Genomic DNA, 19275 nt, shown 5'->3' with positions numbered 1-19275 from the left:
CTATTCCTATGCTTCATTAAGTCTACTTCCAAGCCAACAGCCAAGGCTCACTCCACTCCATGTAATTCATTCACCTGTTCATTTCTTTTTTCTTTTTTTTTTTTTTTGTGAGACGGAGTCTTGCTCTGTCACCCAGGCTGGAGTGCAGTGGTGTGATCATGGCTCACTGCAGCCTCAATCTCCTGGGCTCGAGTGATTATCCCAGCCCAGCCTCCTAAGTGGTCGGGACTACTGGCATATGCCACCATGCCCAGTCAATTTTCAATTTTTTTTAAATTGAAATGAGTGGGGTCTCACTGTGTTGCCCAGGCTGGCCTCGAAATCCTGAGCTCAAGTGATCCTCCCACCTTGGCCTCCCAAGATGCTGGGGTTACAGACATGAGCCACTGCACCTGGCCTTGCTTATTTCTTCATTGTGTATTTCACGCTTAATAATTATAAATTTCTTTTTAAGCCATTTTACTTACTTTTCAGACATGATTTTTCTTCATCCTTATAAAATTATGTTTATAATGTAGACAATATGGCAAATAGTACTTATATATCACTTATAAATAAATAGGTGTATTTTGGAGGTGTGACTCTATCAAATTTTTCTTTTCCAACATTTAATTTAAAAATTTCTCAAACAATAGAATGGCTTGTACAGTGAAGACCTATGTGCCTATCGCCTACATTCTACAAGTAGCATTTTTCCGTATTTATTTTATATTCATCCATCTCTTTCACCCATTCATCAATCCATGTAAATTTTTGGATGCCTTTCAAATGAATTTTTTACTGATGGGATGCACGGTCAAAAAAGTTTAGAGATCACTGCTCTAAACCAGGGGGTGGCAAATTACGGCCTGCAGGTGAAATCCAGTCCAATGCCTGATTTACAGGAGTTGCCACCCCTATTCATTTACAGACTGCTTGTGGCTGCTTTTGCTCTGCGATGAGTCTGGTTGCGACAAAGATCGTATGTAACCTGAAAAGCCTAAAATATTTACTATGTAGCCTTTTACAGAAAAATATGGCCATAATCAGCTCTAGATTATAAATTCCATGAAGACAGGGTCTGTGTTTTACTAGGCAGTATACTGCCTAGTATAGAATATAGTTCTTGGCCCCCTGTATGCTCTTGATTTAAAAAAAAAAAAAAAAAACTTGATTAAAATGAACAGAGTTGGTTTGTAATGTCTGCTGACTGATTTTCCCAACCCTCTGGACTTTGGTCACAATCATGGTTGTAAAGCATTGACCAGTCTATTCACACACTCACACACACACCATATACACACACACATGCTTTACCAATCTATAGTCATTCTTTCAACAGATATTTCTGGGCACCTGCCATTTAGGCCAGGATGGTGCCAACACTGTTCTAGGGCCTTGGGATACCCAAGCTGGAGGCAAAAACAAAAAAGGAAACCCGAAGTTCTCCCATGGTTCACAAACACACACTCCTCACCCCGGTTCTTTTGATCCTCTGTCCAGTCACTCTGGATCTTGGGGCAAATCCTGTCCCCTCCCCAGGACTGTTCCCTCCCGCGAGGAGTAGGGCCAGCCTCCCGCTCCGGCCTGCCAGGCTGACTCATGGACGTTATGCATGTGACAGTGTCTCACATTCTGTTGTCCTCTCGGAAACTCTTTAGTGCCTACACTCTTCTCTGGGCCTGATCCTATGGTTCTTGGAGCTTTGATAATGGCCCCAGGTCCCTTGGGTGCTGTGAGCTGAGGCCCTAAAAGGGGTGGCCAGAAATCTTGACAAGTTCTCTGACAGCAAGTTTGCGGCCTCTGATAGGCAGACCGTGGCTCCTTCCCTCCTCTGGCCCGGGATTTTGGCCGCTTTCTGAAAGGCCAAACCCTGCGAATTGATTTAGCAGAGACAGGCGGTGAGGGGCTTGGGAAGTTCTGAAACCCTTGGTCCTTGAATCTAGCTGTACACTGGAACCCTCGAGGGGATTTATAAATGACTAAGGCCTGGGTCCTACCCAGAGATTTTGATTTAATTCATCTGGAGAGAGTGGAGGGGGGTACTCTGGCACTAGTATTTTTAAATGCTTTCCAAGGGATTCCAATATCCCCTGACAAGAGGGAAGAACCACGCCCCTTGATGGTGAACTGTAATTGATGCAACTCATTGTTCCCAGTGCCTGGCACAGAGCAGGTGCTCGGCTTGTGTTGGATTAATTAATGCCTTCGGATTACTGGAAGATGACTTGTGTCTATTCAAATCATTAGTATGCTGGCCTCTTGCCTTCAAGCTAAGAAGATTGGTAACTGAATATCTCCAGCCAGGGCCAGGACACGGCGCCTCTCCTTAGGGATGTGCTCAGGCTCAGGGTCTGCATGAGAGCAGGGAAGCCCCCTCGGAGCCTCGACTGCCTCTCCCTACTCCTGGCTTTGTTTCTAAAATCTAGTAGATTGGAACAAACAAACCTACCAGAGCCTGGATTTTCAAAGTTTGAAGCTAAATGTAGAATGGGATTGCACTCTTAGCACTCTTAGTGAAATGGGATTACAAACACCAAATTTGTTGTAACCAGTTTACCACAATCTGTCAGCATCTGGAAGGCAGACGTGACCTACCTTTGGCTGTGTGCTGTGACCTAGGTCAACTACTACAAACCCTAATGTGTATGAGAAGAACCAAACCTCAGATCCCTGGGTCTCACCTGCAGGACCCCCCAGATTCCTTCCTCAGCAGGTCTGGCTGAGGGAGACCCTGCAGGTCTCACCTGCAGGACCCCCCAGATTCCTCCCTCAGCAGGTCTGGCTGAGGGAGACCCAGGAATTTGCATTTTAAATACTGGAGGTGAAATTGCTGCAGGTACGCATCCAGCCTCACTTTGAGAAACACACATAGACCATGAAAGGGGGCTTAGAAGTCACTCAATCCAGTGATCTCAATCCTGGGTGAACAACGGAACCATCAGGAGAATTGAAAGATACCGAATTAATTCCACGATTGGGGTGGGGCCCAGACATCGATATTCCTTTTTTTTTTTTTTTTTTTTGAGACAGAGTCTTGCTCTGTTGCCCAAGCTGGAGTGCAGTGGCCAGATCTCAGCTCACTGCAAGCTCCGCCTCCCGGGTTTACGCCATTCTCTCGCCTCAGCCTCCCGAGTAGCTGGGACTACAGGCACCCACCACCACGCCTGGCTAGTTTTTTGTATTTTTTTTTTTTTTTTTAGTAGAGACGGGGTTTCACCGTGTTAGCCAGGATGGTCTCAATCTCCTGACCTCGTGATCCGCCCGTCTCGGCCTCCCAAAGTGCTGGGATTACAGGCGTGAGCCACCGCGCCCGGCCTACATCGATATTCTTTAAAGCTCCCCAGCCACCCCACTACTGGGTATATACCCAAAGGATTATAAATTATGCTACTACAAAGACACATGCACACGTATGTTTATTGCGGCACTATTCACAATAGCAAAGACTTGGAATCAACCCAAATGTCCATCAGTAACACACTGGATTAAGAAAATGTGGCACATATACACCATGGAATACTATGCAGCCATAAAAAAGGATGAGTTTGCGTCCTTTGTAGGGACATGGATGCAGCTGGAAACCATCATTCTTAGCAAACTATCACAAGAAGAGAAAACCAAACACCGCATGTTCTCACTCATAGGTGGGAACTGAACAATGAGCTCACTTGGACTCGGGAAGGGGAACATCACACACTGGGGCCTATCATGGGGTGGGGGGAGGGGGGAGGGATTGCATTGGGGAGTTATACCTGATATAAATGATGAATTGATGGGTGCTGACGAGTTGATGGGTGCAGCACACCAACATGGCACATGTATACATATGTAACAAACCTGCACGTTATGCACATGTACCCTAGAACTTAAAGTATAATAAAAAAAAAAAAAAAAAAAAAAAAAGGCTCCAAGGTAGCTCTAACCTGGAGCTTAAACTGAGAAGCACTGACCTGGTTGTATCATCTCATTACACCACGGGAAAGCAGGGGTCCCCGGAGGCGGGTGCCTTCCTCAAGGCCACAGAGCTCGTCAGTTGTTAGTGTCTGCAGTTTGGATTAGGCATAGAGATCCCCTAGCCAGGAAGATGCTAGCTCTGGGCCCTGGGATACAGACATCAAGTGTTTGTCTTTGCAGGGGAGCTTTTGGTGCCAGATCCCTGACCAGACACCCCACTACAGCCCGGGGTGGGCAAGCCCTGGACTCACCCAGAGAGGCCAACACAGCCACAGCCACCAGGAGCAGGGCCAGGAAGAGGTAAAGAATCCTCACCGATGTGTGCAAAGACAGGTTCTTCTGGCAGCGGCTGCAGCGGGGCCCTGGCCGGCCTGTAGGGGACACAAGGAGACAATGGCTTAGGCCAGTGGCCCAGGCCAGAGCTGAAGGGTCAGTTGCATATTCCTGCTCTGGCCTGTCTCATCACATTTAAACCAGGCTCAGAAGGGGAGCTGTTCTCGACCCTCATTCTCTACCTGTCCTACCGCCTTTCTCTAGGTGCTGGCGCTTTCTGGAATGCAGGAGACCGAGTCAGGACTTCAAAGAACAGCTCCCATCACTACCATCATCCTCTCTCCATGGCATCTTCATTTGGCCCATGGGGAGGGGAAACACCTCTTCCCTCTGCATTGGTCCTACTGATGACCCACAAGATGAGCAGCCACCCTGAGACCCCACTAGGTGACCAACTTGTCTGGGCTTGCCCAGGACCTTCTGGGTTTTAGCACTGAAAGTCTCCTGTCACGGGAGCTCCTCAGCATGGTGCAAATCATCCTGGTTTGCTAAGATTGTCTAGGTTTTAAAACTGAGTCTGCAGGGTGCAGTGGCTCATGCCTGTAATCCCAGCACTTTAGGAGGCTGAGACAGGGGGATCACTTGAGCTCAGGAGTTTGAGACCAGCCTGGGCAACCTAGCAAGATCCCATCTCTATTTTAAAAAATAAAAAAGAAAATGGAAAGCCCCAAACCCTGGGAATCCCCTCAGTCTCTGGCAAACCAGAATGTTGGTTACCAGTCCCCAAACTTTTCAGGGAACCAGAAGTTCTACTGGAAACCAAACAAATAGTCCCAGTCTACCAGTGGAGTTACTGGTACGGAGGAAGGAGCGAGCCAGATGTTCCTGAATATGCAGGCAGGTGGCCAACACCCAGTGGGAATGCAGAGATGGCCCAGCTGCAAATTTCTAAGGTGAATTCAACTGTAGTTACACATTCTGAGTACTAGGATGCTTAAAAATCCTGATGCCCAGATCCCACTCCAGGCCAAACAGGAATTTCCAAGGGTTGGCCTCATGCATCCATGGGTGATTATAATGAAGAGCCAAGGTTGAGAACAACTGCTCTAATCTGCACCAAAGCACTGACAGGCCCCACTCCAAACAGCGGTTCAGGTAGCATGGGACACAATGAAGGGGACAACTCTGGGCCAGCTAGAAGATGGGCCCCAGGGACAGGGTATGTAGCTCTGGGAGATGGCAGATGTCCCTGATGGGTCTCAGGAGGATCCCAGGAGACAGGTGGCACTTGTGTCAAGCTTTGATTCAGGCCAAGCGCAGTGGCTCACACCTGTAAACCCAGCAATTTGGGAGGCTGAGACGGGCTGATCACTTGAGACCAGGAGTTTGAGACCAGCCTGGGCAACATAGCAAGACCGCTGTATCTACAAAAAATAAAAAAAATTCATCCAGGCATGGTGGTATGTGCCTACAGTCACAGCTATTTGGGAGGCTGAGGTGGGAGGATCACTTGAGCCCAGGAATTTGAGGCTGCAGTGATCTATGGTTGTACCACTCATACCAGCTTGGGTGACACAGCGAAACCATTTTTTTAAGAAAAAAAATTCTAAACTCCTTTGACTTCATTGGTACTGCACCCCCAGGGCCATGAACTCTGCCCTTTAACCATCCAGGAAGCAGTGCGGAAAGGATACTCAGGCTTTTGAGACCACCTAAAGCGACACATCTCTCACTGGCTTGGGGATGGAGACAGGTATCTCTCAGCCCACAGTGGAGATCAGGGGCAGCCCAGAGTCCTTACCCTTCTGGGTGCACGGGAAGCTCGGCATGTCCTCGTCATCACCCACCAGGTCCTCTTCTGTAACGCACAAGGCATCTCCGTCGCCGCCGGCCGACCTCACTATAACGGAACCAGTGCCGTCAGATCCAGAGCCATCCCAGCCCTCTCCAGCAGCCCCTTTTATTTACCAGTCCCCACGTCCTGTGCCCACCTGTACCTCTGAGCCAGCTCACTGAGCTCCAGGTGGCCTGATGTAAGCTGCAAAAAGGGAGTGGACGTAGGAGTCAGGTGGCTGAGGAGCTGGGATGTCCTGCCCCTCTGGGTAAGGAGAGCTCCCCATTTCCCAAACGCTGGGAAAGACACATGGGCCAGCACAGCGCCTGCTCTCTCTACAGCTTGATGAAACCCCTGGAGGTGGAGTAAGGAGAAATAAGAGCTGGCTGCTTGCTATGGCTTAGTGTCCTTCTATTCCCCATCACTTGGTCACCGAAGCAGAATTCCTCTTCTCCAGGGACGAGGCTGAATCTGGCCCCAGCATAGTCCCCACCAAGACTCTGCCTCCAGTATAGCTGGGAGGCTGTGAAGAGGAGGAGGCCAGAGGGAGGAGGAGACAGGATGGGCGCAGATCCCTGCCTCACACAATCTCACCCAGGACCCACCAAGTGTCAAGGGGCCTTGGGCGGAGCAGGTCTCCTGTCAGAGGCTGATTCGGTGCTTATTCCCTGGGACAATACGGTACCTAACTAAGACCTAAATGACGTATCCCTCACTCAGAAGATTCCTCTAGTTCCCCAGACACCCTTCACTTCCCACTCCTTGTAAGTAAGACCTGGCCTTTTCCCTTCCTTCCTTCCTTCCTTCCTTCCCTACTTTCCTCCCTCCTTTCCTTACTTCTTTGCTTCCCTTCCTTCCTTCCTTTCCTTCCCTTTCTTTCCTTTCCTTTCTTCCCTACTTTCCTCCCTCCTTTCCTTCTCTCTCCCTCCCTCCCTCCCTCTTCTCTCTCTTCCTTTTTCTCTCTCCTCCCTCTCACTTTCTCTCCCTCCCTCCTTCTGTCTTCCCTCTCCCTCACTTTCTTTCTATCCCTCCCTCCCTCCTTTCTTTCTCTCTGTCTCTCTCTCTTCCCTCTCTCTCTCTTTCTCTCTTTATTTGCTTGTTTTTTGGGGTCCTTAAGGATTCCCTGCTTCTTTCGTCTTTAGCTATGCACTTAGCAGTATGTCTGTAGTTTATTTAATGCCTACATTTTATAGCCCAAGAATATTTTAAGTTGGTAATACTAGAAGTAGAAGCTTCAAGTTTTGCTTTTTTTCCTTTTTGTTTTTAATGCAATAAAGTGCTGGGTTTTGCCTCAAGGCAATCTTCACAACACCTTGTCAACTTTACAGTCCAGAGAATCACATTTATGGACAAAAAGACTGAGGTTCAGCGAAGTTTAGAATGTTGCTTAGCAGCCCACAGAATAGAAGTGGTGAAGCCAAGATGTGAACTCGGAAATCTCTTCTGCCATACCTATGACCACCTTGAGGTAATGAGCAAAGGTTCCACAAAGTGCCAAGAGATCTTGCTTCTGCAACTGCAAGGTCAAGGGCAGTGGGTAGACAAGAAGAGGGTGGCACATGAATGAGCTGTAGAGTTCCAGGGGCTCCTGACCATGACTGATGGTCATGGTCATCTTGAGTCACATCCTAGACCTGTGAGCACCTGAGGCCCAAATGCCATGCCACAGCCACTGTGATCAACATAGGAGCTGAGATGCAGTTGGCAAGGCGCTGTTGGTAAGCAAAGGCAGCTCCGAATGGACTCAGTAGGGAGGTGACTGAGGGTGACCCCAAATTACAGATGCTACCATCATGGCCATGAATGTCCTCTGCTTGGCCTTCATGCATGGCTTAAACGTCACTTCCCCAGCAGACTTTCTTGAGTTCGCAGACTAGCGTAAAGCCCTGTTGCCCACACCTCACATGCTCCGTGCTCTCCCGTGGAAGAATGCACCTCTCCTGTCCATGCGGTAGCTCTCTTCCCCAGTGCTTCAGTTCCGAGGGCGGAGAACATCTGTTTTGTTCTCTGCTTTATCCAACACCCCAAGCACAGTGGTTGGCACAGGGAAAGGCTCAACAAACACAATTTCAAATAAACCAACGAAGGATTTGGTATTATGCTTTCCAGCAATTCTACGCCTGCCTTGGAGTTCTTTGGGGAGCTTTCAAGGGACAAATGTCAGTCAGAGCTCCACCCCCAGAGATTGAATTAATTTGGGGCGACAAAGGAGACCTGGGGTTTAGGACTTTGAAAGCGCTCTCACATCTATTACGCCATTTGATCCCTACAAGTAGCCCGAGAGACAGAGTGAGAACATTTTTTCCTGATTTGACAGGGGAGGAAACTAAATTTTGTATGTGGGCACATGTGTGTGAGGGTGTGTGTGATGCATGTGTGAGTATACGTGCATGCTGTGCTTGCACATGTGTGCACGTGCATTTTTGCCCATGAGTGGGCATGTGTGTGTACCTGTGTATGTGTGGTGTGAGGCTTTTAATGCCTGGCTCAAGTCATAGAGTTGGGCAGTGGCAAAGCTTCCCGAATCCTGGTTTTCCTCTCCACAATAGGAGATATCAGGTAGGTTTGCTTTCTGGGGCACTCGTGCGTGTGTGGGGGCGGCGGGGGTGCGGGCAAGAGCTTTGGAGGGTAAAGCAGGAGAAGGAAGGAAGCATGAGAAGTTCCTTTTCATGCATATCCTAAGAAGCATCACTTTCAGCTCTCCTTGGGCAGCTGTCCCGTCATCAATCTGCCAACAGTTTACAAGGAAGCCTGGCCTGGGCGGCCACCAGGATTACGATCTCTTTCCCATAAATGAATGCCTGGGGCAAGGCAGGGGAATTCCTTGGTACCTTCTGTTTCTGTCTGACCGAAACCTCACCCTACTAGCCATGGCCTCTCACCTCCAGAGAGCCCAGTCAGAACCACGCTGTGGGCTGTGGGATGTAGTCACCACCGCCCCGGAGCTACCGTGGGGTCGTATTCCTTCCATCCCTTAGAGCAGAGCTGCCTCCTCGGCCCGGTTCCTCACCTCTCCCCATCCTTGATGAGCTCCTCTGCCCTCCCCCATGACTGGGCCTCCTCCCTGTTCTGGCTCTAGGGCCAATTTCATCACTTCACTGTTTATAGCCTTTGCAGGGAATGTGGGATGACTTAAATCAAGCAAGGCTGACACCAGGCTTCAGCAAACACTCTCTCAAAAAACACAGAGCTTTGTTATAACCAGCTTTCCCAGTGGATAGCCCCCCAAATTAGCAACTGTTAGCCAGTGGAAATTGCTAACAAGGCGTTCCAGTAGTGCACCAAGTGACCCATGGGAAGGGAAGTGGCAGCTTCCAGCGAGGATCTCGGATCTCTCTAGACTAGGGAGAGTACGGATGTTTGGCCATCTTCCCTCCACTGACATCTCAGCTCCATAACTCACAGCCCTCCCCAATCCCCAAAGAGGTCTCCTCTCTCTAATCCCTTGGATTTCCTGTCTTCCAGCACTAAGCCCCGGACCGTGGGGACCCCTGACTCATCTATGTCTGGAATGTTGTAGTAACTCACCACTGTAGCCTCGTTCACTTAATAAGAACATAATCCAAAGCATTTGTGAGGCTCTTATAAGCCGAGCCCTTTGCAAGCACAAGCTCATTATGTTCACGTTATACCAAGATTGTTCTGATCAGAGTATGTATGGATGAAGAAACAGACATCAAGAATGAAAAAGCCCTGGCTGAGGCCCCAGAGTAGTGATTGATTAGACGATGACTGATTAGACAAGCATCCGTAGTCCCTCCTTGAACTAGGCCAAGCGGAGTTAATAGAGATGGCAAAATAATTTCCTTCCCCTCTCCGTCTTCTACGCCTCTTCTCCTGCCATCAAGGGCAAACTGACTTAGTGTTAGGTGCACCAGCTCTCCAAAGGTGTTTCAGGGATAGGGATAGAGAACCACAGCCTGAGAGGGTGGGAAGGGAATTTGCAAATTCACCTCCATCATGTTACAAAGGCTCAGATAGGTTAAGTGGCCTGGAAGCTGGTTAGTGGCTCCTAAATATCCAAGAATCTGAGGCAGGATCCAAACACGCATTTGAGTGTCTGCAGAGTTGCACATGCCCATCTCAGAAAGGCCTCAGAACAAGGCCTTTCCATGCAAGCCTGATATCAGTTGACAGGTCACATTCCTAGCAGTTTGCTACATCCCTGCAATCAGGAAAGCTCCCCTCAGCGACTGTCAGCACAGGGTTGATCACATAGTGGATGTTTCATAAAGATGTGTTTTCTGACCCTCTGCAAAGGCCTATGTTTTCAGTTAACTGTTATCCTCTGCTGTTTTAATCAGGAGCTCATGTGTCTTTAAAAAATGAAGATTGATGACTTAAAATAGGGTTGAAATCTGGTTTATTCTTAGGATTCTCCATGACTAGGGAGTGCTGGAGACAATGGATGCATTTGGGGGGGGGGGTGCAAGGCTTAAAGCAGTGAAGGCGAAATTTATAGACCAAGGGCTGATGTTTGAGCTGCAAAAGAATGAGCTGGTGGAGGAATGGGTAGGAGCAAAATGTTGGCTCTGCTTCTCCTCCCCTTCTCAGAACACAACAAAGGACATCATACTCTCCTCCTAAAGCTCCAAGGGCTCTTGTTTGCAGGGGTCATGTTTTTCCATTGTTGTCCCAGTTAATTGCCTTACAATACCACCTGTATGTAACATGTCTATAACTCTCTAAAGTAAGGCACTGGTTCTTGTTTGTGTCATGTATAAAGAAATGTAGGACTCTTGACATGCTGAAAATTGAGGAGTGCCGGAGTGTTAAGCATGCTGGGTGTCTGGAAGGGGTAATGAAATATTCGTGTCATGATAGGCTCTAGGTGTCTGGAGACAGGCTCCATTTGTAGGAAGGCAGAAATAGCATTGGTTGCCTTCTGTCTCTTCTCTCTTTCTCTCTCCCTCTCTCTTTCTCTCTCTCCTCTTCCTTTCTTCATCTTCCAGGAGCAAGGTTATTTTAGCAGGAGTGGGCGGGCTTGGAAGAAGACACTGGAGAAGGTAAGGTGATGCTGGGACCTAAAACCCTACGGGAAAACTCCTCTCTAGGGACAAACTTGGGACAGCATGGGAATCATGAAAGAATGAACACCTGAGACTCAGTGAGCCAGTTTCTGTCTGCCCTGTTCCCAAGGCCCCAAGGGACCACAGCTGCTGTGAGGGAGGGCCATGGTCCCTGTCATAAAGAAGCCAGCCCCACAGATTTCCTAGTGAAAGGCACAGCCAGGCCCCAATCTTACTGCAGTGATTACTATCCAAATCACAGGCAGGGTGCTTAGAAAAAAAGTTAAATAGCCTGAGAAGGCCAAGGCCAAGGCTGCAAGCCCAGACCCATAAAATAGTAGCAACCACTAGAGATTTGAAAAGGCCTCTCTTCCTGTCATCCTTTAGGTCACAATATCCATCTCAAACTCCAGAAAGAAGAACAGCCATAAGAGGAGAAATTCTTTTTTTTTTTTTTTTTTAAGCCTCTGCTCCCACAGAGCCACGTAGCAAGTTTGATGGAGGGTGCATGTCTTGGCACATTGCTAAGCATGGTCACTGATTCCACTGGGGTTGAGCTTGGTTTAGCTCTCCCTTTGGGGGTAGAAAACAGCCCGGACCTGTTAACCAACTGCTAACTCAACTGTGGTCACCAATGCCGGCTTTCTTTTGGTGCCCACAAATGTGTCCTTGGTTCCCTCTTTCGCCTTTCTGGGACTGCATTCTTCCATCTGAGTCAACAAGGGGGAGAGATTCGAGGAATGGAATAAAAGGTCTTTCTTTGGGCACTTCAAGGAACATATTTTGATAATTATCTTCCGCAGGGTTCACAGAGTGGGTTTTCAAAACAGCCAATTGGATCAGTAAAAATAAAGATTTAAGAGTCTTCTCTGGAGCCAATGCTGTATTTAAAGTGCAGAATAGCTATAGTTTAAGGTTGGAGAATGCTATAAGTAAGGCTGCAAAATTGTTTTCATTAGAGCCCTTCCGCCACTACCCCCTCTCCACAGGCTTCCTTTGTGGGTTTGTCTGTAATCGCTTGGGAATCCGCCTGCCCACTCAGGTCTCAAGACGTGGGTCCTTTCCCTTCAGATCCTCCTGCTCAACAAGTTGTCCTTTTCTGCTTCCGTGGCTTGGCCAGTTTCTCTCCTCCAGCGCTTGCCCCTTGTTTGGTCCCCATCCTCAAGCTTCTGCATCCCTAAAACCACATCTGCTGCTCTGAAACAGGCTTCTCTCCCGGTTCCTGCCACCTCCACCTGAATCCCTTCGGCTGCCTCCCAGTCTGTTCTTGGTAACCTAGAGGCTGTAGGTAAATCCCTGCTTTATCCTAAACCCTCTTTAACCTAAACAACTTTCCTCCCCTTTTTTGCCATCCACTTTTCTAACTAGGACCCTATTCCAGGTGGTGCAATTCTTCATTAGATGGGCATGGCCCACTCTGCACAGACATTCAGCATCCCGTCCTTGCCCACTAAAGGTCAGTAGCAATCCCTGGTCATTGTGACAACCCCAAATGCCCACCCATTTCTAAATACCTGCTAGCAGCCTGGTGCTGCCTCTAGTTGAGACAAGAATCCAGGCTACTCACCCAACACAACAGGCACTCTTGCCCCATTACGTACACACTGGTCTCCTCTGTGTACACAGCACTCCCCCCGACTCCCCTGAACCCCATGAATTCAGAGGGATGGGAGTGGTGGGAATCACCGGCTTTCTTTTCTTTTCTTTTCTTTTTTATAGACAAGGTCCTGCTCTGTTGGCCAGGCTGGAGTGCGGTGGTGCCATCACAGCTCAGTGCCGCCTGGACCTCCCGGGTTCTAATGATCCTCCCACGTCAGCCTCCCAAGTAGCTGAGGCTACAGGTGTGCACCCAGCTAATCTTGCTTATTTTTTGTAGAGACAAGGTCTCACTATGTTGCCCAGGCTGGTCTCAAATTCCTGGCCTCAAGTATCTTCCTCCCTGGGTCTCCCAAAGTGCTGGGATGACAGGCGTGAGCCACCATGCCTGGCCAGGAATCACTAGTTGTCTTGATCCCTCTTGTCACCTCTGATCCTGCAAACCCTAGCCTGTCTCGCAGGGGCACCCCACTTCCCCCCTCTGAGCTTCATGTTCCTTATGCGTAAATGGTGGGGAGATGGTCCACTTCAATGAGCTGCTGTGAAAATCCAATGAGATGTATATGCAAAGTACCTGGCACATAGTAAATGCTTAATAAATAGTAGTAGCAGTCACTTTTATTAGGATTATTTTTCTATCCTATTCCAATGAACGCTCTCATTTATGGTCCTCTCCCAACCCCTATCACTCCCAGGACCAATTTCCAACTTACAAGAAATCAGTTTTTCAAAACATATCCTATGGGACACTAGTCCCAAATTATTATTTGTGAAAAAGGATTATTTGATCAAGTAAGTGTGGAAAACATGGCATACTCTATCGCCATCTTAGAGATTCACATTCACATAGCAAACATTTTGAAAAGTGCTGCAAAAAAAATAATAAGCCCATTTAAATCTGTGTTTAATTCCATGTTTTTCAGACTTATTTGGCCATGGAACTTCCTGCAGATCTTGAAAAATAAATGTATCTTTTCATTCTGGGACCTGTGTTCACAGGCAGAGGGACTCTGACTTTAGGGAACACTGCTCTGGATAATGACATCACCTGGATTGGATTATTTCTTCATTCTGTCTCCTGCCATCAGCTTGAATGGAGGCAGCTTTTCTGTTGAAACTCAGGGCTCCCGGACATGGGATTTACTGTCTCATCTCTACACATCTTGCCTGCCCTCTGGAGCTTAAGGCTTATCGCTGTTCCATCTGCTTGATCTCAAGCCCCTTCCCTTCTTTATCCCCAGTGCGCTAAGCCTTTCCTCGCCCTCCTTCCTCCAGGCTCTCATTTGCCCTGAGTTCCAAGACCAGCCCAGTCCCCAGGGTTGGCTTCTGCCCCCTGGAGCCTGTAGTTCTCTCTCCTGGCCACCGTCACTTCCATCCTCAGACTGCTTTCTTTGCACTGCACTAGGGAAGCCCGGCGCTGCAGGAGAGTGTCAGAGGGCGGCACACATTTGGCTTCAACCAAGTCCTGCCGTCTGGAGCCTCACTTCCCATTCCTGGGTTCCTCGGGGGTCAGTCTCCCTCATTCTCTAAAGATGAGCTCACCCCCTCCTTTTCTGAAAGGATCAAGACCATGAGGTTCCAACTCCTTTCTTTATCATCCACTAACTGTACAGATGCCTACACTTCAAACCCAGCCTAGGGGAGGGATGGGGAAAGAGGCCTTCTTGTGCATTCTGAGTAGCCTGGCACCCTCTGTCAATACTGCAAGGGCGAGTGCCCTTTGACTCAGTAATCCTTCTTCTAGGAACTTCATGTTAAGAGAATAATTATACAACTAGACCAAGGTGTACGTGTAAAGGTGATCACTGCGTGCTATGATACACCTGGGGGAAAAGGCAAATAGCTAAAATGCCCATCTCTAGGAGATTGGTTACATAAATTATCACAGAGTCTTACTATGGGATGTTATGAAACCATTTTTTAAAAATACCGCAAGGTGGGTGCAGTGGCTTACGCCTGTAATCCCAACATTTTGGGAGGCTAAGGCAAGAGGATCACTTGAACCCAAGAGTTTGAGATCAGCCTGGGCAACAAGGTGAAATCTCATCTCTCCAAACAATACAAAAACTAGCTGGGCATGGTGGCATACACCTGTAGTCCCAGTTACTTGGGAGGTTGAGGTAGGACAATTGCTTGAGCCCAAGAGATCGAGGCTGCAGTAAGCCATGAGAGTGCCACTACCCTCCAGCTTGGGCAACAGAGCAAGACCTTGTCTCAAGCAAAGAAACAAACAAACAAAAACACAAGCAACAACTAAAAACCACCACCAAAAACAAAAACCCCAAGTAATCGGGAGGCTGAGGAGGGAGGATTGCTTGAGGTCGGGAGCTTGAGACCAGCCTGGGCAACATAGCTAGACTTCATCGCTACAAAAAATACAAAAATTAGCTGGGCATGGTGGTACCTGCTTGTAGTCCCAGGTACTTGGGAGGCTGAGGTGGGAGGATCCTTGAGCCCAGGAGGTCAAGGCTGCAGTTAACTACGACGGTACCATTGCACTCCAGCCTGAGCACAGAGTTAGACTGTCTCAAAATAAAATAAAAAATAAAATAAAAACAAAAATAACATGGATAGTATAATCTTATCTACATGAAAAAACCTATGCAAACATACACAGAATGATTTCTGAAGAATGTTCACCTACATTTTGTCATTGATTATCTCTAAAGGGTAGGAGTTCATGTGAGTGAATGTTTCTCCTTTTAGGAATGTTTTGATTTTTTAAAAACATAATAAATGTGTTATAAAAAGGTTAAATGCAGCTGCTAGTAATGCAGTTTGTCTGTAACCATCTTTTCTCCTTCCCTTGCCTCCCGATAAAGAGATTCTTTCTTCTCAAAGCAAGTCTCCCCCAATTCCACTGCTCTGTCCCCAAGTCCCCCCACGCCTCCTCTTCTGTCCCTCCACCTTCCAATGAGCACGGGCCATCCCTGCCTTTGAGCTGGGCCCTGCCTCCCACTCTAAGGACATAGCTCCTCCTGCACCTTTGCTTCTGATCTACCCTGCCCCTCTGGCCCTTGCAACCTGGCCTTCTCTGATCCACGAATCCTGAGCTAACTCTGCTGAACAGCAGTCAACAGAGGGGTTCATTTCCTCCCCCTTGGAACTTTCTCCTCTCAATTTCCATGACATTACCATCATGGTTTTCTGCCTGTGTCCTTGACTGCTCCTCTTGGCTCCTTTACAAGCTCATTTTCTTCCTCCCACTCTCTAAAAGTAGAGGTTTCCCAACATGGGCTAAGGTCACGAGAGAATATCTCCAGGGGCAAGTGGCAAACAGGCCTTCTCCTGACAAACCCTCCCAGGGCTCTCCAATGTCAACCAGACACAACCGCATGTCCTTCATGGAGCACTCAGGTGCTCTCTGGCTTAGGGCTCCCTCAACTGCAGGCCATCTCTCTCCCCCACCACCACTCTTCCCCCCCGACCTGCTGTCCAGCTTTTCCCAGCACTCCTTCCTGCCTTCTTCACTGACCCCATCCAAGTCTTCCCCCACCCTTCAGCTCCTCTCTGAAGCCTTTCTGAACTGCCCAACTTGAAATGCTCCCTTTCTGTCCCGGGATTCTCATCCAATCTCCCGTATATGCCATGCATTTGTTCTTTTGTGGCATCTGCCTGGATGATTCGGTTCTCGTCTCAGGTGTGCACGTCTTGTTTCTGCTGGGAAGGCAGAAAGCACCCAGGCTTGTCTTCCAACTAGTGTGCTTCCTCCCTGAAAGCAGGAACTCCATACTTGTTGGTTGACTGAAAAAGGGCTGGGGCAACATCCCAGAATAACCCATTTTTTAGCTTGGGTTCAGGTGGAGGGAAGGTATCTCATCTGAACCATGAAGAAGGTGCCTGCAGGTCTCTACCTGGAGACGTTGAGGACACCGATGGAAATACAGCTAGCTGTCAAGCCCAGAGAAGCGAATCTGGTGCCATCAGATTTGCCGACTCCCACATGTCAGTCACATCTTTAAGGCTGGGAGAGATTGTTCAGGGAATGAGTGCCATCAAGAACCAGGAGCCTGTCTGTGGCTGAAACCGAGGACACATCTCGAAGAACAGCAGCAAAGAAGGAAAGCCAGGAAAGGAGCCCAGCCCACCCCCAAACTCTCTCGCTGGGACCTCCCTTAAGACACTTATCACTGCTAGTGTTTTTTTAAGTGACTTGGACACAAATCCTACATGTACTAGTAAAGAGTAAGCTCCTTGAGAGAAGGGACAGCATCTGAGCTCTTTGTAGCTTCCTCAGTCCTTAGACATATATAGACGTACAGATCCTGGCACCTGGCAGTCTTCCCATGGATGTTTGTTGAATACAGGCATCTTTCTGCATCTTTACGGAATGCCTGTGTGAGATTCTGAGGATACCATGGTACAGTATAGATGTGCACACTGAACAGATGTAGTGGACACCCCTAAGTGCTAGGAACAGACAGAGACCCCACTCTCATGAAACTTACACTCTGGTACCATCCTGTGGGATCATCTGGTCCACCTGGATGAGGGGACTGACCCCAGGGAGTACCAGGGACTTCATCCCAGTGATACAGTTGGCCTGCGACAGGGCTAGGCCTGACCCTGGGACTCAGTACTCTACACACACGCACGCGCGCACACACACACACACACACACATCACTAAATTAAACATGATCAAACATGGGCAGTGCATGTATGAGAGGCATGCCCAGCTATGCCACACTGTGCACCAATTCTAACACCCAGAACAGCTGCCTGTCCTTCATGGAAACTGCCAAGCTGTCCATCAACCTAGCCTACTGAGAAACAGAAGGCTTTTTCCTCGCTCTCAAATGAGCCTTGGGACCTGAGTCTTCAGTTGTCAGGCTTACCCCCAGCTAGAGGGCAAGATGACTGTTTTGGCCGAGGGTGGGGGTGGGGCGGATGTTTAAGGGTTTCGAGCTAAACTCCAACATCTGAGCTGCTGGGCTCCCTGGACCCCTCAGTCAAGCCATCTGGTGGCTCTTTTCACCTTCACCACATCAGTTCCTTTTCTTCTAGCCCTGGCTCCTTCCAGTGCCCCTGGGGAAGGAGGTCAGGCTTTCTGTGACCCCCAGCCTGGCCGCTCATGAGTGGAGATCCTCTCCTCTCTGCCAGGCGAGCGGTGCGGGGTGGATTCCTCCTGGGATTGCATCTCTGTATTTTCACAGCCCCTCCTCTCCCCACCTCCACCCTTTGCCCACATGAAGTGGGCACTGCTCTCTGATTCTGCAGGGAGGGGCTGTTCCTCCCACTCCTGAGGAACACAGGGCTGCCCCCTGCCCTGGCCACCGCAGCCAAGCACAAGTCTCTCGGGGCAAAGAGGCCACATGGTGGGCCCGCTTCCAGCCATCTCACCACTGAGTCACTTCCGCTCCCCAAGTGGTGCTCAGGCGCAGAGCTCTTGGGTCTCAGGGACCACCCAGGAGGACAACGGGGCTGAAAAGGGCAGATGATGGTGCCAGGACTAGACATGTTTTTGACTCTCAAATCAGTCTTCACAATGCACCAGCCTGTGTCTCGGGCATCTTGGGGGCGGGTCCTTCTCACTGGAGGTGTGGAAACAACCCCACGGGCGGCTGCTAATGGCTTGGACAAGCCAGTGGGAAGCCCCAAGGTGGGCCTGTCACCAAGGGGCTGGTGGCACCTGAGTGTCCCCTTAGGGCCATGTGAGAGAAGGGCCAGGTGCCAGCTTGGATCAAAAGAGGCGGTGGCCTGGGAGGCCCAGTCAGCTGGCCATGGGGCAGGAGGGGCCTGGAGGTGGAAATGGCTTGGCTGGCAGAGTGGGCCCTGGCGCTCGGCCACTGCTGGGCTGGGCAGCCCAACCAGCGTGTTTTCTTAATCACCATCCCCACCATCGCCCGTTCTCCATACAACATCACATCACATCACATCACGTGTTTATTGTGAGCAGGGCGTGATCCTTTGCCAACAGATGTAATTTGAAGATTGATGTGGCCTTTGGAGGAGCACGGAAAGGGCTCTCTGGAAGGGGCTGCCTGCCCTGCTCTGCCAGGCACTTTACGTTTTCCACTCGGGTGAGAAAAATGTTGGTTCTTTACACCTCACAGATCCCAAAAGACAAATATTTGCTGTCTGCCCTGCCGTTTCCATCTCAGGTAGAGGCGGCGGCTCTTCCTGGCTGCCAGGGAGGGAATTGCTGGAAGTCAGTCCCCAGCCCTGCAGCCCGGGCAACCCCTGCAATGTTACGGGAGATCACTGAGGGGTTTCCGGAGGCTGGAGGAAAAACACACCAGCGCTGCCCTCAGGGCCTCCGTAGACAGGAATCCCTCCCTGCAATGAAGAGGCTGTGGGATCCAAGGGAAAGGAGAAGAAAGGCAGGGCTTGGCTTCCTGTATAGCAACCCACAGCACAAGGACAGCCTGGAACTCCGCAACGTGGTGTCAGCGGGTCCTCCTCAGGCACCTTCTTTTAAATATTCATTCACACCAGCTCTTTGCTTCTCTATTTCACAGGATTTTGGCCCTGCCTCTTTTTTTTTTTTTTTTTTATAAATTTTATTTTTTTACAGACAGGGTCTCACTGTGTTGCCCAGGCTGGAATGCAGTGGTGCAATCATGGCTCATTATACTTCAAACTCACAGGCTCAAGTGATCCTCCCCCCTCAGGCTCCGGAGTAGCT

At 49.3% G+C, this 19275-nt stretch overlaps 1 protein-coding gene across 2 annotated transcripts in view; it reads right to left on the bottom strand.

Moving 5' to 3' along the window:
• The window catches only part of SCARA3 (scavenger receptor class A member 3), a 42877-nt gene that overhangs the window by 21120 nt on the left and 2482 nt on the right, over window positions 1–19275 (bottom strand). For both annotated transcript variants that reach the window (XM_023216877.1, XM_023216876.2), the window contains exons 2-3: window positions 6011–6109; window positions 4188–4307 (exon numbers count right to left, since the gene is read on the bottom strand). In XM_023216877.1, coding sequence (XP_023072645.1) covers window positions 4188–4307; window positions 6011–6109 — 219 coding nt within the window. The remainder of the gene's footprint in view (window positions 1–4187; window positions 4308–6010; window positions 6110–19275) is intronic.

Source organism: Piliocolobus tephrosceles, chromosome 7 (genome assembly GCF_002776525.5).
Source record: "Piliocolobus tephrosceles isolate RC106 chromosome 7, ASM277652v3, whole genome shotgun sequence".
Lineage (NCBI taxonomy): Eukaryota > Metazoa > Chordata > Mammalia > Primates > Cercopithecidae > Piliocolobus > Piliocolobus tephrosceles.
This window is presented reverse-complemented; position numbering and strand designations above follow the sequence as displayed.